The 21,168-nt window shown below is 37.4% G+C and overlaps 2 protein-coding genes across 3 annotated transcripts; both read left to right on the top strand.

Moving 5' to 3' along the window:
- Positions 1–239: 239 nt before the first annotated feature.
- On the top strand, positions 240–20,732 carry ckap2l (cytoskeleton associated protein 2-like). 2 transcript variants are annotated; one of them, XM_044112100.1, is made up of 9 exons: positions 240–284; positions 355–409; positions 1,278–1,504; positions 14,698–15,642; positions 15,739–15,934; positions 16,812–16,970; positions 17,481–17,541; positions 19,113–19,266; positions 20,155–20,732. In XM_044112100.1, exons 3-9 carry the CDS (start codon positions 1,284–1,286, stop codon positions 20,453–20,455), a joined length of 2,037 nt encoding a protein of 678 aa, XP_043968035.1. In that variant the 5' UTR covers positions 240–284; positions 355–409; positions 1,278–1,283; the 3' UTR covers positions 20,456–20,732. The 2 variants fall into 2 exon arrangements, with proteins under 2 accessions (XP_043968035.1, XP_043968034.1); XM_044112099.1 differs by lacking the exons at positions 240–284; positions 355–409; positions 1,278–1,504 and adding exons at positions 11,936–12,166; positions 13,398–13,464; positions 13,547–13,601 and having other exon boundaries at positions 14,471–15,642.
- Positions 4,711–9,140, top strand: LOC122828499 (interleukin-1 beta-like). Its single transcript, XM_044112112.1, has 6 exons — positions 4,711–4,762; positions 5,972–6,153; positions 6,295–6,505; positions 7,341–7,505; positions 8,518–8,654; positions 8,762–9,140. The coding sequence occupies exons 3-6, from the start codon at positions 6,322–6,324 to the stop codon at positions 8,981–8,983; spliced, it is 708 nt and encodes a 235-aa protein (XP_043968047.1). The 5' UTR covers positions 4,711–4,762; positions 5,972–6,153; positions 6,295–6,321; the 3' UTR covers positions 8,984–9,140.
- Positions 20,733–21,168: the final 436 nt, after the last annotated feature.

The raw sequence follows: 21,168 nt of genomic DNA on the forward strand, positions 1-21,168 counted from the left end.
AAGTAATGCTCCATGGAGAGACCCGACTCTTTAACACAGAGTTTATAGTTATTCAGGTAGGAGGAGCTGAGACAATCACAAGCTTGTTAAATGATGAAATCTTAAGCCCAAATTATTTTAAGGCTATCAGTAAACATCCATTTTCAAAGTATAGTTTGGAACTGCATTGTTTTAGAATAACCAGACTTCTGACTTTGTGTCACAGAGTTGCGGAAACAGAAGCTGATGGAATACTTGGCAGCAAAAGGAAAGCTGAAACCTCCAAACGTCCCGTAAGAATAAAAGTAGGAATGCCAAAACTGTTGCTGTGAGTTGTAATGCCAGAGGTCCTTTAATTGTTGTTTTTCTCTTCAGGCAATCCCTCCACGGGGGTTCTCACAATCAAACTGCTGTAAAAACCTCTCTGAAGGTAGGGCGTGTTCGTCCGCAAGCGCTATAATTAACTCAAGGCTATTAGCAATCAGGAAAACTAACTTTACTTTTACTCAGAATGGAGTGTCAATAAACTCAAACATTCTGAAGTTATGAACTTATAATCATCACATTATCAGTGAGCAATATTCATATTGCAAAAGAGTTGGGAATGCAATAATTGTTGGCTGGTATGTTCCAAGTGTTATAAACTTATTTTTTCATGTTTATGTAATATTTATCCAGCTGGACAGTCTCATAGCAGGAGATTCTCACACCATATGCAGATGACTTTGTTCTCTGCATATGGAAGAAGCAAATAGGCAGATTTTGAAACTGATATAACAATTGCAATATTTTCTATAATGCAGCCCCAATAACAATAATAACTATCAAATATAGATAATAAACATACTTGTAACAGTCACAAAAACTGGTAAAAGTAGTGAATGTTAATTATTGTATTGCCTTTTTTTCTCTGTTTAAATGTTTTTGTTAATTATAGTGTCTAGTTAATTAATTACATTAATATTGAAAACAAAATAAACTACATTTTCAATTCAAAAACCATTTTTGCTGCTAAATTGTTGAATAAATAAGACACATAAGCTCAAGAACAAAGACATTTATTACTCTTAATGTGTTGTTGAGGTTAGTAAACGTGAATAAAGTGCTGTTTCCAGTGTTTCAGGATTCCCTGATCATTCATGGAACTTCTTTAGAAATGTGGAATGTGTAGCTCTCTGTTTACTGCTACTTGTTTTTTATGATTAATTAATGTGGCGTCACCAACAAAGCCACTGCAGAGATAAACTGGATGGTGTACGTGCTGAAAAATAAGTAATTGAGTTATTTATTTTTCACAGGTTGCTATGGGAAAAGAAAACAAAGCTCCACCTGACAGGATCAGGTGGCACGATTCTAAAGATAAAACGTTGGTGCCTCAGCGCAGTCAGGATCCTCCCAGGAGAAGAGCACTGGGTGTCTCTGACAAAGTCAATGTGACAAATGGAAAACAAACTGCCGTTTGCTCATCATCCAGCAGCGTGTCAGCACCGACAAAAGTTAATCAAAGTCCCCTGCTCAGAAAAACATTCACTGTAGTGTCTTCCAAATCCAGTTTCACACAGTTTGGACGAGCTGGGGTCTGCAGCTTTTGACATTCTGAAGAAGACGAAATCCAAAGTAATGAAGTCTCCATGGATACAACAGCCAACCTGGTTGCATATATAAAAATAATAATGTCTGCTGAAAAGACTTCACATTCTGACATTTGGCAGCAGCACATCTCTGCAGCGATCCGGCCACTTGTGCTCCAACACCCGGTCATTCGTTCCTATGGTGACCAGTTGGATGAATCTCTGCGGCAACCAGTCCACCAGTCCACCAGTCCACCAGTCCACCAGTCCACCAGTCCACCAGTCCACCAGTCCACCAGTCCAGCAGTCCACCAGTCCACCAGTCCACCAGTCCACCAGTCCACCAGTCCACCAGTCCCGCCGCCCTGCTGCTCCTACACCTGTGATCTGTCCGGCTCCGTCTCTCGCTTCAACTGCACAGATACCTCTTTATTACCGGCACGCTGCTTAACTAATGGGGAACACCTGTGCTGCTGCAGTGGGTATGAGTGGTACTGTCACCTCAAAAGCAAAACAAAATCAGAAAAACATGCAACACAACAAGAACTTAACCCAAACTACATCTGCTAAGAAAAGTAAATTACTTCAAAACATAACAAGCAATCCGAACAGCAATGTAAGAAACATAAAGTTAACTCATGACAAAAATAGAAATCGAGGCCGCATTACCACACAAACGAGAAAATAACCAAGAATATCTTCTATAACACTCCATGGGTAACTAGGCTAAGGCCACGATAAGAAATTAAGCTTTAAATTATGAGAAAAAGTAATAAAAATATAAGATTAAAGTATGAGGATAAAGTTGAACTTCTAATATGAGCTTAAAGTGATGATATTACGACAATAAATTCTTGAAATAATAAATTTACTTTATTTTTTATTACTTTATTCTTGTATTATTTCAACTTTATTTTAAGTAATATTACAATACAAGATTTTTGGTGCAGGTGTGAAAAAATTCAAACCAGCTGTGATGCGGACCAAACAACCGGACCGAGACACACGTTTTGATTTGGTCTCGGTCCGTTTTGATTTGGTCTCGGTCCGTTTTGATTTGGTCTCGGTCCGTTTTGATTTGGTCTCGGTCCGTTTTGATTTGGTCTCGGTCCGTTTTGATTTGGTCTCGGTCCGTTTTGATTTGGTCTCGGTCCGTTTTGATTTGGTCTCGGTCCGTTTTGATTTGGTCTCGGTCCGTTTTGATTTGGTCTCGGTCCGTTTCAAAATGAATTCTGGTGTTGTTCGCCTTGAATACAGACCAGAATCGATCCCATCCAAGTCTTTTTGGACTTCATGAGCCACCGTTGCCGGGCAGCATGGTAAAAATACATCCTAAAACATTTTTCCAACAGTGTTGGAATAAGACAAAAATCCCGTTGTGAAACCAGTGTTGTATAAAGTGACATTCATGAAGATTTTACAGTTTTAGCAGCAGCACAAACGCACAACTTCCAAAGTTTGTTTTCTTTGGGTCTGTGCTCCGTCCAAAAGGAGTAAAGATCGTCACCTTTAATATTATTTACAAATTATAGTCTGCTTCCAAACAGCACAATGTGAAAGCAAACTGCACCAAACCAATAGAATAAAGTCCGTTTGGTTCGGCCCAAACGAGCGGACCAAAGGATTTTTCTGGTGTGAACACATCCTAAACCTTGGCAGGTCAAGTTGTAATTTACCACAGTGAAAAACTAAATCTTAACTTGACAAAGGTTTTCCAAAAACTTACAAACTGAGATCATGTTTTCAGTTTGAACAGAAGGAAAAGCACAATGTTACTGTGATGAAATGAGAGAAAATGAACTAAATAAACCCCAAACTCAGTGACAGTCATTGGTATGTTGACAGATACCTGACTGAGTCAGACTAGAAAACAGGAAGTGGTCTGGTGGGATAAAACATCACTAATGGTTCTCAGTGGAGCAATAACAAACAGCGTTCAACCAAATGACTGCAGCAGAATCTCTAAACATGATTCTTCTAAAGGACTCCTCCTCGAAACTCTGGTACCGGAAACTCAGTCCTTCAGATTGACGAGACGGTTCAGAGCACATAAAAACTCAGGATTGGCTCAGAGGTAAATTCCTGGAGTCACTCATCAGCTCCTGGAAACGGAGAAAAAGACAAAAAACAAAAAACTGGCATGAGGAAAATTTCCCCAAACGCTTGAAGCTGCAGCTGAATCCTGTAATAACATGCTGGCCAGACAGTGTTGCTGCATAATTAGTACTTTTATTACATGAATATGTTCATTAAATTAAGTTTTCAATAATTTGCAGGTCCGCTTCATGAATATTTTGTGATATGGAGGTTAAATAACGGAGATCAGATGCAGTCTCAAATGGAAATTTTATCTACAAAGGGAGGAAAAAAGATCTAAACCAACTTGGTACATGTCAATTATCCAAGTCTAAGTCAAGTCCCCAAGTCTGTCATCCAAATTCAGGTCAAATGATTTAATTAGAGGAAACATTTTTTCATGAACTCCATGACCTCTGTGCCAACTCCAGCTGCTGGTTATAAATCCAGGGCTGTGCCGTTTGTTAAATACATTTAGGAATTATGTTACAATGTTATAATATTTAAGAACAGTTATCTGTTTTATCATTTAAAAAATATACTAAAAGGTGATTTTATTATATTGGAAAGAAATCAAATGTAATATTTGCCAAACTAGAAATACAAGTAGGACTTTATGAAAAATATCAGCGATAAATCCTGAAGAAAGAGGTTTTCCTTTTTCTTTGTAATGACTTTGTTAATTCCTGTCTTCATGTTGTTTACCTCTTCATTTTATATCACACAACGCTTTCTTCTAACAGTGTGAGAAGAGGGTTTTCTTCTCACACTGAGATGATTTTGCTAAGAGTTTTGGGAAATATTTTACCTTCAATCTTAATTCTTAATAGCAAAGTTGTTCAAATTTAGCGAGTAGATTATAACATATTGAAACACGTTTTAGTAAGTAAACAAATGCTAATCTTCTGCATGAACAGAACAGTTAGTGCTTTTATTTTGATATGTTCAGCCCGAAGTGTCCTTAAAATCTGTGTAATATTCATGTTCATGTCTATGGTATTACATTTAGCATCCCGTTCCATTCCAGTAGATGGCGCTAAGGCACATCTAAAGGCTGCTTGCCAACCGCCATAATAAAGAAGAAGTAAGTTTCCTTGTGAAGTCGCAGTTAGCTTAGCAGCAAGAGGATATCACAGGTACTTACGTTTATTTTGTTAAAAAAATTAACCAGTCATCTAACATCGTGTTTTACATGGATCCTAATTCTACACCGGAAGAAGCCAGACATTGTGAATCTGGATGTAAACAGCGGCTGAAAATTATAAATATGATCTTATGAAAGCCGTCTGTGTCAGTTGCTGCGTTTCCATTACAAATGTGCACAAAACTATCAGGACTCCGTTAATGTCGAGAAACACAATTTAACAATTGCGGTGTTTCTATTAAATAAGAAAAATAATTAAAATGACATGTAAATAAGTTTATTCATGAGATAAATTAATTTAAATCTACTGGAAGTATCCCCCAAATACTTCCGGTTGATTTCTTCTTCGTGGTTTTCGCAAAAGGCAGCATCCGGTTGTCAATCATATCACTTGTATGACGCCTAAACAATTGTTCGAAATGGTCGTGTTTCCATTAAGCCAATTTATTCCTGAAATGTCAAATTGTGCCATGATACGGTTAATGGTAACGCTAGCAAAGCGCTTCACATCCCAATCCCACCAGTCCTGGTCCAATTCCACATCCAGTCTGACCCCAAAGCGACCGGCATGCGCAGAAGAAGATGGTTGACGTCACACAGCAGCGCTCTGTTTACCAAATTAATATCAGATGGATTTTAAAGTTATTCAGCCGTCGGATTGAGATCACAGGATCATAATTCCAAGATGGTTTTGGAGTTGTTACCTTTATGTCGTATAAATATAATGTATATATAATATAATGTATATGTATTTTAAATTATGTATAAATTTTTTACACAAATTATAAAATGAACAGTGATGTGCTCCATCTATCTAGCTGCCTAGCTATATATCATATACACAAATTAAAATTTTTATTTATCTGGTCTTACATTTATGTAAAATTTCTTTTGGAGGGAAGCTGCTGCTAAAATTTGTTCTAAAAATGGGAAATTATTTCTTTTTTTAGATTCCCTTCTAGTACTTATTGGTTAATCTTTGACAAGATTAAACAATAGTACCAACTCCTGTTGCTTTGCCAGCTAGTTATAAAATAGTGGAAGCCCATGAAGTCAAAGAAGAGATATTATTTACTCTGAGCTTTTAGACAAAAACCGGCCCTGAAGGTTCGCATATTGTGGCGCGACGAGTCCTACGTGTGAGAGCAAGTGTTATTGTTGATCTTAACTATTTTGTACTTTATTTTGCAATCTGCCTCAGTAAACACAAGGTTGCTTCACCTGTGAGGGCCGTTTTGAGCAGTGCAACATCTGGTCTGAGAAAACTTTCCGCTCTCGGTGTCTTTAAAAGGCCAGCTGGTCAGCTCAGGCAGGCAGAACATCAGCACCACTGATAACAAAGCAAACCCAGCAGCACAGCTTCTCTTCACTTGCCTTCTTCAGGTAAATTGGCCTCTACTTGTTGGAGCTTCAGCTGCAAATATTCCTAGAAAGCTAAATTAGGGTATTGATTTAGATTCTGCTGGTTTCTACAAGATTGAATTTTACCAACATTTAAGTTTTGGTCTTTTTTTCTCCCCACAGAACTTTTGTTTTTAAATCACAATCCAGATGGAGTCCAAGAAGAACTGCAGCATCAGCCAGAAGTGGACCAAGAAGATGCCCAAAGGAGTAGAATTGGAGATTTCCCATCAGCCCCCATCCATGAGGTGCGTCGCCAACCTGATCATCGCCATCAATAGGCTGAAGGCCGGCATGTCAGAGTCGGTCCTGGGCCCCAACTTCAGCGACGAAGGTAAGGTAATTTTAATTATATAGCACTTTTTCAGTAACAAGGCAATTCACAGTGCTTTTGACTAAAACCTGCTCAGCATCACGCTGGAGAGTGTGGTGGAAGGTATCCTCAGATTCCACTTTCATTCCCTCTATAAAGTTCAACAAAGCTACAGTTTTCAAATGATTACAGTGTTCAAGCTTTGTTAGATAGTAAAGATGCACCGACCCAATACCAATACCTGAGATTTAGTATCGGCTGATACCAAAAATCAGACCTGGATTGATTTAAAACTAGAGATGTGAATATTTCAGCAGTTTGATTCTGATTTTGAAATCACAATTTGATTCAGAACTGATTTTTCTTTTGAAACGGTCCAGAGATTGTGTTTAAATTATTTGACTGACGAGAGAAAAGATAGAATAGAATATTCATTTGAAGCCAATTATTTGAAATAAACATTTGTTTGCTGATTTGATACATTACAATTTCACACTTTAAACAAAAATAAGTTTGTGCATAAAATTCTGTAACTTAAATTAGCAGTGTTATGTTAGCTTAGCTACCTACTTTTATCTTAAATAAAAATTACATTTCTAAATGTTATTCAAAATTAAGCAGACAATCTTGGTCAAACATGTAAATACGACTTTAATTTGTTCAGTCAGAACAGCCAATGTAACATAAATAATAAAGAAAATGACACTGACTAAAACAATAAGGTGATTACATTGGTCAAACATGCAAAAAATAAACCGCAGCAAACCTTTCAAATGATTCAGAAAGTGCAATTAGAAATTTGTCCATCTTTAATAAATAAAATAGCAACTAACCAGGTGTGTACTTCTTTATTTAGAGAGATTCATCTTTGAGAGAACTTCAGCTGTACCAGGCAAGTTTATCAGGAGTAAAGTGTTTCCCTGCTCTGTGACGGACGGACAGAAAAGAAGCCTGGTTCTGGCCCGGAACAACAGGGAGCTTCTGGCAGTGATGCTGCAGGGAGGGAACGAATGCCGCAAAGGTAAAACCGGATTTAAATTCTGCAAACTTCCCTCTTCCTGTCAGATCAGATATTTAGACTTTGCATAAGCTCAGTTTTTAATTTCAAGTGTAAATTGAAGAAAAAAGGAGTTAAGATGCAACTAAATTGACAGTTTGTGTTGCTTAGACATTTATAATTTCAAGGAAACTTTTAGAAAATATAGAGAGCACTGCAAAACCCAAAATCTTACCAAGTATTTTGATGTAGTTTCTAGTGAAGTTATCCCAGTATACTTGAGATGATTAAAAACTAAAATAAAAGTAACTTTTAAGCAACATATAGGAGCTTGTTTTGAGTTAATAATTTCTTAATATTGATGAAAAAGTATCAGCTTCATTGGCAGTGATGTGGAAAAATTACAATAAGGTCACACCTGCTAGTTGTATTGCTATATGTTTCTTCTAAGTTCCTGTATAGTCACAGGACTAAACATTTGGGTTACATGTACAAGGTTGGACGTTGTTTTTCACAGCTGCATGAGAACCAGTCTGTTTCCCATGCTTAGGATCTCTTATCCCTTTGTATAAAACTCATGTGTTTCTCTGCCAGGCAGATCTTTTCATCCAGATCTGCTTCATTGTTGATTGTCCTACAAGCTCTCTGAGTTGTGCCCAATTCATGAATAAACCTGATTGAGTGATTTTACCTGAACAGTGCTTGGAAATAGTGTTTTTTTCCACAACATCAGATTATTTTGATGAGTATTTCTTCAAATGAAGTAATATTGGAAATCTTTTTACAGGGTGATACTAGTACTTCTTCATCAAATTAATCTGCCACTTTTTAAACAATATTATGGAATTACTTACTTAAAACAATCTTCTAATTCTTACTGAAACATTTCTTGTAAGTTAGTTTTGTTTTATTTCAAGTCCTCAAATATACTTGCACCAGAAGCTAGACCAGAAAACACATTTTTAATATTTTGTATTTTTGCAGGGAGGACGACTTTTCTTCATTTATTAACATATTTTATTGATTTTTTCCTCAGTTTACCTGAACATGGCGACTTACGTTCACCTGACTTTCAGCACTTGGCTGGGCCAGCCTGTGGTTCTGGGCATCAAAAACTCTGACCTCTACCTGTCCTGCTACAAGGACGGCGACAAACCAACGCTGCATCTGGAGGTAAGCTCCTCCCACTAACCCCACCGCCAGCGATCTGCAGACATTAAATCATCTGAAAGTTCCAGTGAAAAACTTTCTGACTGATGTTTTTTGTTGTTTATGTCCAGATAGTGAAGGACAAAGCGAGCCTCTCTGAGATCAGCGCAAAGAGCAACATGATGCGCTTCCTGTTCTACAAACGCGACACGGGGCTGAACATCAGCACTCTGATGTCCGCTAACTGCCCCAACTGGTACATCAGCACCGACCTCGACAACAACTGGCCCGTGACCATGTGCCAGAAGTCCGCTTCCCGCTACACAACCTTCATCATCCAGCGGCAGAGCTGAACCCGGCCTGCAGGAGGCGCTCATCAGCCGGATCGCTGACAGCACAGCCACACTCTGCTGGATGGATGAGTGTGGAGTGAAAATAGTCTCAAAATATCTGTGCGTGTAAAAGTATCTGAGCGCGTGTAATACATGATTTGTAAACCTTAAAAATAAAATAAACCTCCTCCTATGCCTACAAATGTTGAAAAAGTACACAAGTCACCTGGTAGACACATAGGCGTAAATCCCATGGGGGCCTGGACCCTCCCAACCTTGGAAAAGTCTAGAATTTCCCCCCCAAAAAAAGTTATTGAAGAAAAGTTTGCATTTAAATAATATCAATATGAACAAGGCAAAAGGACAAAAATAAATCTGCCATTTATCTGAAAAAAATAAGAAATTTTTTGGTCCCCCCCTTACCATTGTCAGAACAATTGTTCAGTCCAGCTTGTTTGAACTACACAAAATAATAGCAGACACAGAGGGCTGCTTTATAATTGTGTTTTACAAATTGCAAAACTCTTTGGCAATACTAGCTTGGGTCTGTGGTCCAAACTGAGATGATGATTCCTTTGTGTCTAGTCTCTTTTCATCTATGCCTGATATTGAAAACTATTATTTAATTTTAGTGGGAGACTTTAACATGATCCAGGTTGCCCTTTTGGACAGTTCCTCAAAAAACAAAACAAAAAAACAATCTCATTATCTAATGCTGCTAAAAGTCTTAATGTTTTTAAAACTGAGTTGGGACTGGTGGAGACATGGGAACCCGCCACTTAAGCAGTTTTCCTTCTTTTCCTTTTCCTTCCTTCTTTTTCCATGCCCACCGTTCCAATACACGCATAGATTTTTTCTCATTAATTCAGACTGCTTTCTAAAGTAAAAGCCTGTGATTATCACACTATAACTATATCCGACCACGCTCCAGTCTCCTTAGATTTAGAATTACTCTGTCAATCCCGTTGTTTTAAATTTTGGAGATTTAATTCTATACTGCTTACAGAGGATAATTATAGACAGTTTTTAAAAGAAATCAGCTTTCACTTTGCTTTGATCTTAATGATTCACCCAATATATTGAGAAGCACCTTCTAGGAAGCCTCAAAAGCGTATAAGAGGTCAGCTCATTAGCTTTACTTCTAATATGACAAGGAAGAGGTTACGTTACACCAATGACTTGATTAATGAACTGGATTCTAGATATGCAGCCAACCTGGATCCTGACCTTTATAATGAGCGTGTAAAACTCCAAACCGATTTCAGTTTGACTACATCTACGACTGCTCTACTTCAGCTAACCAAGACAAGGCAGCGCTTTTTTGAATCTGGCTTTTAGCTTTCCAAGAGTGAGCTCAGGCATCCTCCAAATTAACCCATTCATCAGATCGGGGTTAATTTGGAGGCTTAACCTCCAAAGGGGAGATTCTTTCTGATCCCAGAACGATAAATGATAGATTTGCGTCATTCTACTCAGAATTGTATACTTCCCTCTGAAGTAAGTAGAAGTAAATGCAGTTTTGTGTGTGTCTAGGTACTTTTTCAACATTTGTAGGCGAAGGAGGAGGTTTATTTTATTTTTAAGGTTTACAAATCATCTTTCATAGACACATATCCCAAGTTACACACAAAGATGCTTACACGGGTTACAAATCCAGTATTACACACGCATCATATTATTTTGATGAGTATTTCTTCAAATGAAGTAATATTGGAAATCTAATTTTGCACACCTCTCATGAGTTGCATCTGAATCAAAAGGTAATTTGAACATCACAAAGGTAGGGTGATTGTCAGTAAGTGCTGTCAGTAAAGCAATTAATAAGAAAGGCTATTAATAACTAAAATGCTATAAATAAATTCACAGAAGGAAGTCTCAATGAAGAGTGACATTCTAGACAATTGAACTAACCATTACTGTTGGCAATGGTTTTGACAGGGTAATAGTTTATTAATGTGTCATCAACGCCATAAAGATGCCTCAGGGATAAATGCAATAGAGTACGTGCTGAAAAATAAAAGCAAAAGAAACTTTTTTTTACTGTCGATTGTAACGTGGAAAGAAAAAGCTCCTCCTCACAAATTAAGATGACAGATTTCTGAGGTCAATGTTTGATCAGCTTAGTCAGGACTCTCCAGAAGACGAGAATTAGTTAGTGTCTGTGAAAAGGTAATATGACAAAAAGCAAAAAGATGAATAATTAGCCTTTAATTACAGAAAGTTGTTACTGCAGCATCACTGGCACTACAGGTGACTTAAACATAGTGGCAGAGATATAATGAACTCACACAACATCTCCATGTACTATTATGAAACAATTAATCCACTAATTGTACAAATGCACACTTTTAGATGATCAGTTTAATACAAATTTTAAAATATTTACTGATTTGCTATAGTCTATCTGTTAGGTTGACTATAGCAACCTAACGGATTGCTGGAGTCCATTAAGTTGCAAAAGTATGCAAATAATTTTACATAAATACATTTGCATGTATATACACCAGCATCAGCTCATACACAACCAAAAATGGTTAAATAATCCATATCCATTTTACATGATCAGTACTCTACATTACTTTATATTTTGTACTTGTATATATTTTTATATGTTGAATCTCATTTGTTTAAGTATTCAGCTTACTTATATCCATAAAATGCAATTTAATTGAACTCGGTAGATCTTGCTTTGTATTTGTTTCATTTTAATCAGATTTTTATTTCATGAACCTTGACAAATATTATGGAGGCTCGAAGCATATAGCGTTTGTTCTAACGAAGACTCCCGAATTTTGTACAAAATGTTTTTCATCGTAATTGCCTTTTTTAGCATGTTAACTAAACATAAAGTACGTATTTGTTAATTCCGGAGGAAAATGCAAAATCCCAGAAACGTCTGTCTTCATTTCGTGGTTTGTTTACATCTTTCCCCCAATCAGCACAATATTTGTGCGCAAGCGTATTGTCCTTGGAACTATCCTTTCATTCAAACGTTCAAACTGCCCAATCAGTGAAGAGGAGGAGAAGACTCGCGGTAGTTTCAAATGCGGATGCGCGAGCTCAGTTGTTATGGACACAGTTTAACGTCTATTATTCAGCACTTCTAAAACTAAACTCTTTAAAGTTTTAGTAAAGTGGAAATAAGGAAGTTAACTTTAGTAAATATGGAAGCGAGTGAGTTGGCACCGTTGCTTTCCAGAAAAGGTTGGCAGATTTAATTTGTACAAACGGCTAATTTATGTATCTGTTTCGGCTTGTTTTGGCTAGTAGATAGCTAGTGAACGTTAGCTGAAATAACTGACACGTTACTTTATTGTTTTCTTCTTTGTGTTTGTTTGGATTCACTCGACGTCTAAAGTGACGTTTCTTTTTAGATGTGAGTTTGTTCCATACTAATACTGAAATAAACAAGTTAGGACAATGCTAAACGCAGGAATTCACTGTTAGCTTCTATGCGAGCATTTGAGTAAAGGACTATTTCACTGTTTTTGATTATGTCCATTTTAAAAACAATTGAAGTTGGTCTTGTTTTGAAAACGACAACATTATGAATCATCAAACGTGACTTGGATTATTTTATGCATCATGAACATTCATCATATATATTTATATATTTTTGTGACCTTAATCTGTTTGTGGAAACGCATAACACAGAGAACTATATTGTTGGGTTTGCATTTATTCCACATCAGAACCCACCTGCTATTTTTTATGGATATGTAATTTTTTCCATCATGTTTATCAGTCTATGCAATATTATCACGTTTGTTCAATATCATCTTATAATGTCATAGAAAACGTATTTTCCCATCTTGTAGTTTCAAGCTGTTTTTCCAGTGACTTTTTGATTATGTTTTTCTTCACACATTCGGTTCTTGTTCTAATTTTCTGACCCATAACTTCATCAACTTTGTCATTTATGGACCAACTTTCTTTAATTTCTTTGTATTTGTGGATTATTTCAGCTGTTACCAATAGTTGTTATGAATTAAATTGCAAAGTTCACATTAGAAATATTTTAACTAATGATGGTTTTAAAACTTATTTTACCCACAGCATTTCTAACAATTAAAGTCTAAAAAGTTTGCTTCAGAAAAATGTCATAATTGTCGAATAAATAAGTTAAATAAATCTCTTGGAAGTCTGAAATCTTTGAGGAATGTGCCAAATTTTGAGAGAATGTTTCCAAGCAGGAGCATTCATTCCCTCAAATGTCCCAGAGATTTGTGGAAGTAATGCTCCATGGAGAGACCCGACTCTTTAACACAGAGTTTATAGTTATTCAGGTAGGAGGAGCTGAGACAATCACAAGCTTGTTAAATGATGAAATCTTAAGCCCAAATTATTTTAAGGCTATCAGTAAACATCCATTTTCAAAGTATAGTTTGGAACTGCATTGTTTTAGAATAACCAGACTTCTGACTTTGTGTCACAGAGTTGCGGAAACAGAAGCTGATGGAATACTTGGCAGCAAAAGGAAAGCTGAAACCTCCAAACGTCCCGTAAGAATAAAAGTAGGAATGCCAAAACTGTTGCTGTGAGTTGTAATGCCAGAGGTCCTTTAATTGTTGTTTTTCTCTTCAGGCAATCCATCCACGGGGGTTCTCACAATCAAACTGCTGTAAAAACCTCTCTGAAGGTAGGGCGTGTTCGTCCGCAAGCGCTATAATTAACTCAAGGCTATTAGCAATCAGGAAAACTAACTTTACTTTTACTCAGAATGGAGTGTCAATAAACTCAAACATTCTGAAGTTATAAACTTATAATCATCACATTATCAGCAAAAGAGTTGGGAATGCAATAATTGGTGGCTGGTATGTTCCAAGTGTTATAAAGTTATTTTTTCATGTTTATGTAATATTTATCCAGCTGGACAGTCTCATAGCAGGAGATTCTCACAATCTGCCTATTTGCTTCTTCCATATGCAGAGAACAAAGTCATCTGCATATGGAAGAAGCAAATAGGCAGATTTTGAAACTGATATAACAATTGCAATATTTTCTATAATGCAGCCCCAATAACAATAATAACTATCAAATATAGATAATAAACATACTTGTAACAGTCACAAAAACTGGTAAAAGTAGTGAATGTTAATTATTGTATTGCCTTTTTTTCTCTGTTTAAATGTTTTTGTTAATTATAGTGTCTAGTTAATTAATTACATTAATATTGAAAACAAAATAAACTACATTTTCAATTCAAAAACCATTTTTGCTGCTAAATTGTTGAATAAATAAGACACATAAGCTCAAGAACAAAGACATTTATTACTCTTAATGTGTTGTTGAGGTTAGTAAACGTGAATAAAGTGCTGTTTCCAGTGTTTCAGGATTCCCTGATCATTCATGGAACTTCTTTAGAAATGTGGAATGTGTAGATCTCTGTTTACTGCTACTTGTTTTTTATGATTGATTAATGTGGCGTCACCAACAAAGCCACTGCAGAGATAAACTGGATGGTGTACATGCTGAAAAATAAGTAATTGAGTTATTTATTTTTCACAGGTTGCTATGGGAAAAGAAAACAAAGCTCCACCTGACAGGATCAGGTGGCACGATTCTAAAGATAAAACGTTGGTGCCTCAGCGCAGTCAGGATCCTCCCAGAAGAAGAGCACTGGGTGTCTCTGACAAAGTCAATGTGACAAATGGAAAACAAACTGCCATTTGCTCATCATCCAGCAGCGTGTCAGCACCGACAAAAGTTAATCAAAATCCTCTGCTCAGAAAAACATTCACTGTAGTGTCTTCCAAATCCAGTTTCACTCCAGCTGCAACTCAGAAAAATCAACCCAACAGAGGGAGTCGAAATCTGAGCAAGGTGCAGTTAAATGGACGTTGTACACATGCAGCAAAGTCAGATCCCAAACCAAGCATAAGCTCAAGTCGGGCTACGTTATGCCCACTGGAAATGGCGAGCAGTCGAATAAGTACTGGCCCACTCGTTAAGACCAAAACAGGGCTTGTACCTGCAGCGATCCAGCCGAGGAATCCAAAATCAGACGCATCACGTCCACCTGGCCCAAAGCGTCAGCCGTTCACTTCCCAGCCGTTGAAAGGGCAGTTAGGCAGAATGTCATCTATCTCTGCTTCCCAGAGGTCTGCTTTGGTGATTCCTATAAATTCCAGAGGTAGTAGTAAAACCGAAGCTCAGAACAGGTCTAAACCTAAACCGCTTCCCGTTAAACCAGCACCAACAACTGCAAGGAACCAGTTATGGACTGGACTTCGTTCAGCTGGGCCTTCCAAATGCAAAACTGTCAAACCAGAGCAGAGCGTGTTAACCAGTAAAACAGGAGGGCAGCCTGCTCACACATCTAAAACTCAAGTAAACAAAAACACTCAATTTGTAAAAGCTGGCTCAGCAACCTCAAGGCCATCAATCAAACGCAGCTCGACAGCCGTCAAGACGGATGAGAGCGTTTGGTCTAAAGATGGGAGGGAAACAAAGACAAACAGAAAGACGCAAATAATACAGAAAACATCTAGAAATATTCCTTCAGGGCATCCGCTTACAAAATGTGCAGCTGCTGCAGTGGGGTACCGAACCGCACCGCAGCCTTCCAGGTCCATCAGCCTGCTGGGCCGGACTGCAGCCACCGAGACTCCAAAGGTCATGATTAAAACTGCTCCCCAGACTGAAGTAAAGAAACTGACTGCTGCACAGCAGGAGAGGATGTAAGCCGAATGTAGCACTCTTTCTATTTGTTTGAAAAAAGGTTAAAATATGGAGTTAAATATCTAGCCAGCAATTGTTTTACATTTGGTTGTCAGGAGGAAACTCCAAGAATGGCGAGAATCGAAGGGGATTTCCTACAAACGTCCTCCGATGACCGTGAAAGCGCCAGCCACGCGCACCGTGTCCGTTCCTCAGCCCTTCTGGGCTTCCATGGAGCGAGAGGACGAAGCCCGCTCTCTCATCTGTGCCGTGGACCGGTCCCTGGACGACTGCATCAAGTTGCTCGCCGAGGTAAACAGAGAGAACTGGTGGGCATCTTTTTGTTCATTTTTTAATTCTAGGTAGATCCTAAGGCTGAAGTGATTTATCGTGAGTCATTTATTGAAATAATTAATTTTTTCTGAAATTTATTAATTGTTAACTGGAGGATTTAGACTCAAAGGCCATTTGCTGAACGAGCAAAATATTCAGAAGGCAAAACTGTACAAAAAATATTTACATATTGCATTTCAGATTAAAAAACCCTGTGAATATATTCTACCCACAGGGCCTCAATTGGCAGTTTTTAACTTCATCTGGTTCAAATTCTGTCAATTTGCTATTAAGCAGCTTTTGTTATCCAGTTATTAATAAAACAATAATCAATAGATCAGCCATATTGATAAGTCCAGTAGAAAGGCCTGAGCTTTTCACATGTTGATGTTTAAATATATATTTTTTAACTGCAATTGGTACAAATGATGAAATGTTCTCTAAAGGAATACACATTTAGGTGACAAAATTGAATTATGTATTTGCATTTGCTAATATATTTTTAATATTGCATAATAATGACTCAAGTGGCTAAATAAAGAATCTGCAGGAAGTTCCAATTTTCAATCCGATGAATCAATTAACCGCCAGAATAGTTGATAACTAACAAACCTTCACTGTAACTCTGGTTGCTTTTCCCATGAGCTACTTTAATTTCACCATAAGTCATGTGATAAACACCAATAATAAGAATAATCTAGCGAGGAAAAACTAATTGATACGTTTTAAAAGAAGCAAAGTAAGGAATATCACTTTTTAACACGTGTAGAGGCCTGGAATTGGTTTGTTCAAATTAATGTAACAAATGAAAAACCATATCCACAGTTTAGCTTCACTGTCTGGTCCATCTGGTCAGGGCTGCCCTGCGGACCGGGTGAAGGACGTCCTCTCACGGCTGCCGGCCGTGTCTCAGAAGTTCGCCAAGTACTGGATCTGTCGAGCCCGTCTGATGGAGCAGGAGGGAAACTTGGACGTGCTGCCCATGTTTGAAGAAGCTGTTGGAGTTGTGTTGGAGGTGGGGAGGGTATTTTACTCTCACTGGAAGAAAGCAGTAATGTTTGAATAGATCATTGCGATTGCAGCACATTATCATCTGATCGACTACAGATGTTTTCCATCATCGGTGGCATCAATTTATTTTGAGCTTAGATGCTTTAGCTACAGTTATATTCAATTACTGCAATGTTCCCCTACCATTATCCTTTGTTTTCTGGATAAACCATCCATTTTCTGGTCAATCACTGATATGTAAATGACTGACTAATTTGGTTTATATATACCGTACTTTCAGATTTCTTTTTAACTCTTCAGACTTTAGGACAGTGCTTCAACTGTGCATGGTCTGCACTGCAACATTTACAATTTTCTAGTTTCTATCGACAGCATCTAATATGAAGCACATGAATATGTTCAAGTTCACAATTGTTACAAAGCAGTTTTTAATGAATGAAGGCTCACCATCCATCTGGGGGGGAACACTAATTGCTTGTTTGTGTTTTGCCTTTTTGTGTCTCTGTTTGTTCAGCCAGTGGATGAGCTGCGGACTGCAGTTTTTGACATTCTGAAGAAGAAAGACGAAATCCAAGGTAACAAAGTCTCCATGGATACGACAGCTGGGCTGGTTGCATGTATAAAAAGAATAATGTCTGCTGAAAAGACTTCACATCCTGACGGTTCACAGCAGCACACAAGAGAAAATAACCAAGAAACTTTTCTAAAACACTCCATGGGTAACGAGGCTAAGGCCACGATAAGACATTAAGCTTTGAAATTATGAGAAAAAGTCATAACATTAAAACATCAAAGTATGAGGATAAAGTCATGAGATCAAACTTCTAATATAATGAGAATAAAGTCATGATATTACTACAATAAAATCATAATCTGACTAGTTGTAATATTGCGACTTTATTCTTGAAATAATGAATATATTCTGATATTAAGATTTTATTCTAATCATATTGTGACTTCTTGTAATATTACGACTTTATTTTCAAAATATAATGTCTTCATTCTTGTATTATTTCAACTTTATTTTATATAACGATTTTATCCTTGTGCCAGTTTGTCCTCATGACAGTATGACGTCATTCTATTAATTTTATTTTTGACATTTCGTCATAGCGTGGCTCTAACATTCCGTAGGGAATGGTTGATGAATCACTATCAAAATGAAGTAACTGGTCCAGGTAAATTCCAGTAAACACGGCAGTGAACCGGTTCGCTCCGACAGCTGTCTGAACACACGGCCACTCCTGGGTGTGCTGACTTTGCCTCATGGAAATTTGTTTTGGTTGTTTGTTGTTGGCTTTTCAGTTCTGCAATGTTTTGTAAGCAAGTTCACATATTTTTGCAGGTTGTCACACAAATAATTAGACTTGTGTTCGTCAGTAAGTGATAGCAAAACGGAGGAAAAACATGCTAACATTTGCCTAGCATTTCAACAAACAGCTCATCTATGCACCACAAATCTGGAAAAAACTTCCAGAAAACTGTAAAACAGCTGAAACACTGATTTCCTTTAAATCCAGACTGAAAACCCACCTGTTCAGAGTTGTATTTGAAACATAGTCAGTTACAATTTTAACGATGGCACTTGTCTTGATGTAATGTTTTGATTGTAGATTGTTTGTTATGATGTAAAGCACTTTGAAATGCCTTATTGCTGAAATGTGCTATACACATAAAATTTGATTGATTGACTTAAAACATTGAGTAGAAGGAAAACATGAGTTCATGAGATAGCGCTGATTTTATGTGCCAAGTAAAATTAATCTTTTAAAAACAAATAGAAAGCATTACTCTTTTCTTCTTCTTGCTGCAAAGCAGCTTCTAACTGGACTGCTGTGAAACGCAGCTCTGTCAGGGTAACATTTCAAGGTGACTTGAGGAAAAACTCTTCAGACAAATTGTGTTGCTGTCACAAAGAGAAGATAAGAAGCTGTAGCTGCAACCCAGCACTAAAGCAGCCAAAGCTGTACTGTCATTTCACTGCATTTAAAAGTTGCTGAGCTGGTTGTGATTTTATACATTTTAATTCAGCATCAGACCAGGACTCCACATCACCGATCACTATCTGACAAAAACATCTCGACTGAAGAGTCTCTGGTTGTTTTTTGCCTTCACCTTAATGTTTTCTCCTTTTTTCTTTCTCAAGAAAATGAAAAACGGGACGATGGCTCTGCAACCACGGAAACGTCTCCAGACTGTAGCGACGACCCGCTGATGACCCCTAAACCTGTCAGAGTTCTCATCAAAGGAGAGAGAGGAGGTTCATCCATGGTCAAGTACAAGATCACTGCGACTCCCGGGTGTGTTACTTATGACATTTAATCATGCTAATCAGTCGTACATAAAGTAAAAATATTCAACACAATAAGCAAATCTTTTCAATTCAAAGTATTTTGGTTATTCATTAAACACAAAAATTTATATTCAGATGATGCTTGGAAATTTCTATCTACATAATCGTTTAGACTTACACTTATTTTACAACAGCCCTCGTCCGCCTCCTCCTTTTAGAGCGATCTGGTTTGCTTGGCGTTCACATATGATTTCAAACTGGTTCACTTTCTTCATGTGATCAGAGTTTGATAACGCATTGACACTTTTTATGCAAACAGACTGGAGTTGGGTTAAAGACAGGGCTGGCAGGAATGCAGCCTTACATTTGGTTTGACATTCAAGCTGTTCATCTGTCTATAGATCCAGATACAGTCGAGTCAAGTAACCAGCAGATTTACTAAATTTACTCTTATTTATTTGCAACTAAATTGAGTAAATTTACTTTTTTAGTTAAATTTACTTTTAGTCATGGGGAAAAAAATCAGCATGGAAATGCCTTTTTTTCCCAGACTTTTGATAAATGCAGTAGTCTTTGATTGGTTTATATTAAACTGACGTGTTTCACTTCTTTTTTTTTTTACTTCAGACATTTTAACCCAAAAGTTTAAATTCATATTCATTAAACAGTCTAATTTACAGTGAAACGACTAATTTAAAAAAATTCAGCCAGGACTCACTGAACTGGAACAGTCCTGACTGAAACAAATCGAACCAAAGTGAGGAAACCAAAGAGATGTGTAGAAAGTTGGGCAAGCAGAGAAAGGAAGGCAGACTGTTTTTGTTGTAATAAATATGTATTTGATCAGTAAAATGGCATAAATCATTTCAGTTATTGATTGTTTTTCCTGCCTTAGGGGCCCAGCAAGTCAGCAGAAGGAGCCAGTCAGGGTCAAAGGGCAGGAGGTCCGGTTCTTCACCCCGGTTCGACGGTCTGTGCGAATCGAGAGGTCGTGTTCCCGATATCCGCCGTCGCTCCAGGACCACGACGTCTGCGTGAATTCGTACAGCGATCTGATCTCGGAGGAGGACAAAGAAACCAGTGAAGGACAATCGAGCTGCTCTGGTAGCAACACACCCATGTACATTTACAGACAGAACGAGGCGCTTGAAGACAAAGTCAACGTCAAACTCATCCTTAACGATTCATCGTTTTAAATTCATCAACTTACTTCATCCCACCTTCATGATTTTTAAAATAACAGACAGATAAAGGTTGTCTGTAGTCTGTTACCTCCCAAATGTTCATATTCGCAGATACAAATGAATTTTGTGATTTTTAAACTTTTCACTTGAACCAGTAATCATTTTTTAAATCCATCTGTACAGAAGGGAAACTTTGATATTAGGTCATGAATCCTTCTTTTGTTCTGCAAAAAAAGAAGAAAGATATAAAAGTGAAAAATAAAATCCTTATTTCTTTTTTTTAACTGTCTTTTTACCAGAATTTATTTATTTTACATACAAAAAAGCCTGTGGTTATAGAGGAATCAAACTCTCAGACAAGGATGAATAATCATTCAATAACAGTAATTATCATGACAAAACACATCATTATTATCAATAAAATGCTCAATAATGTCACTGAACTCCCGCCCAGAACCTCACGGCTCAGCAAGGTTGGTGTCATGACCTCCCTCACTCTCTGGTTACCTAGCAACAGGCTGAGTAACTTGAGCAGGAGCAGTTTCATGTTTTGCCATAATGACTCATAACTGCTTAAAAATTAACAGAAGGTTGTGGAGTGAAATGAGAAAATTAGTTTATCTGCTGGAGAGGAGGCTGTTGATGGAGCAGGAACGGCTACGTCACCCTTTGGTAATATTTCAGATATTTACAAGAAAACTAATCAATAATTATTTATGGACTGA

This window comes from Gambusia affinis, linkage group LG03 (assembly GCF_019740435.1).
Source record: "Gambusia affinis linkage group LG03, SWU_Gaff_1.0, whole genome shotgun sequence".
In the NCBI taxonomy this organism is placed as follows: domain Eukaryota; kingdom Metazoa; phylum Chordata; class Actinopteri; order Cyprinodontiformes; family Poeciliidae; genus Gambusia; species Gambusia affinis.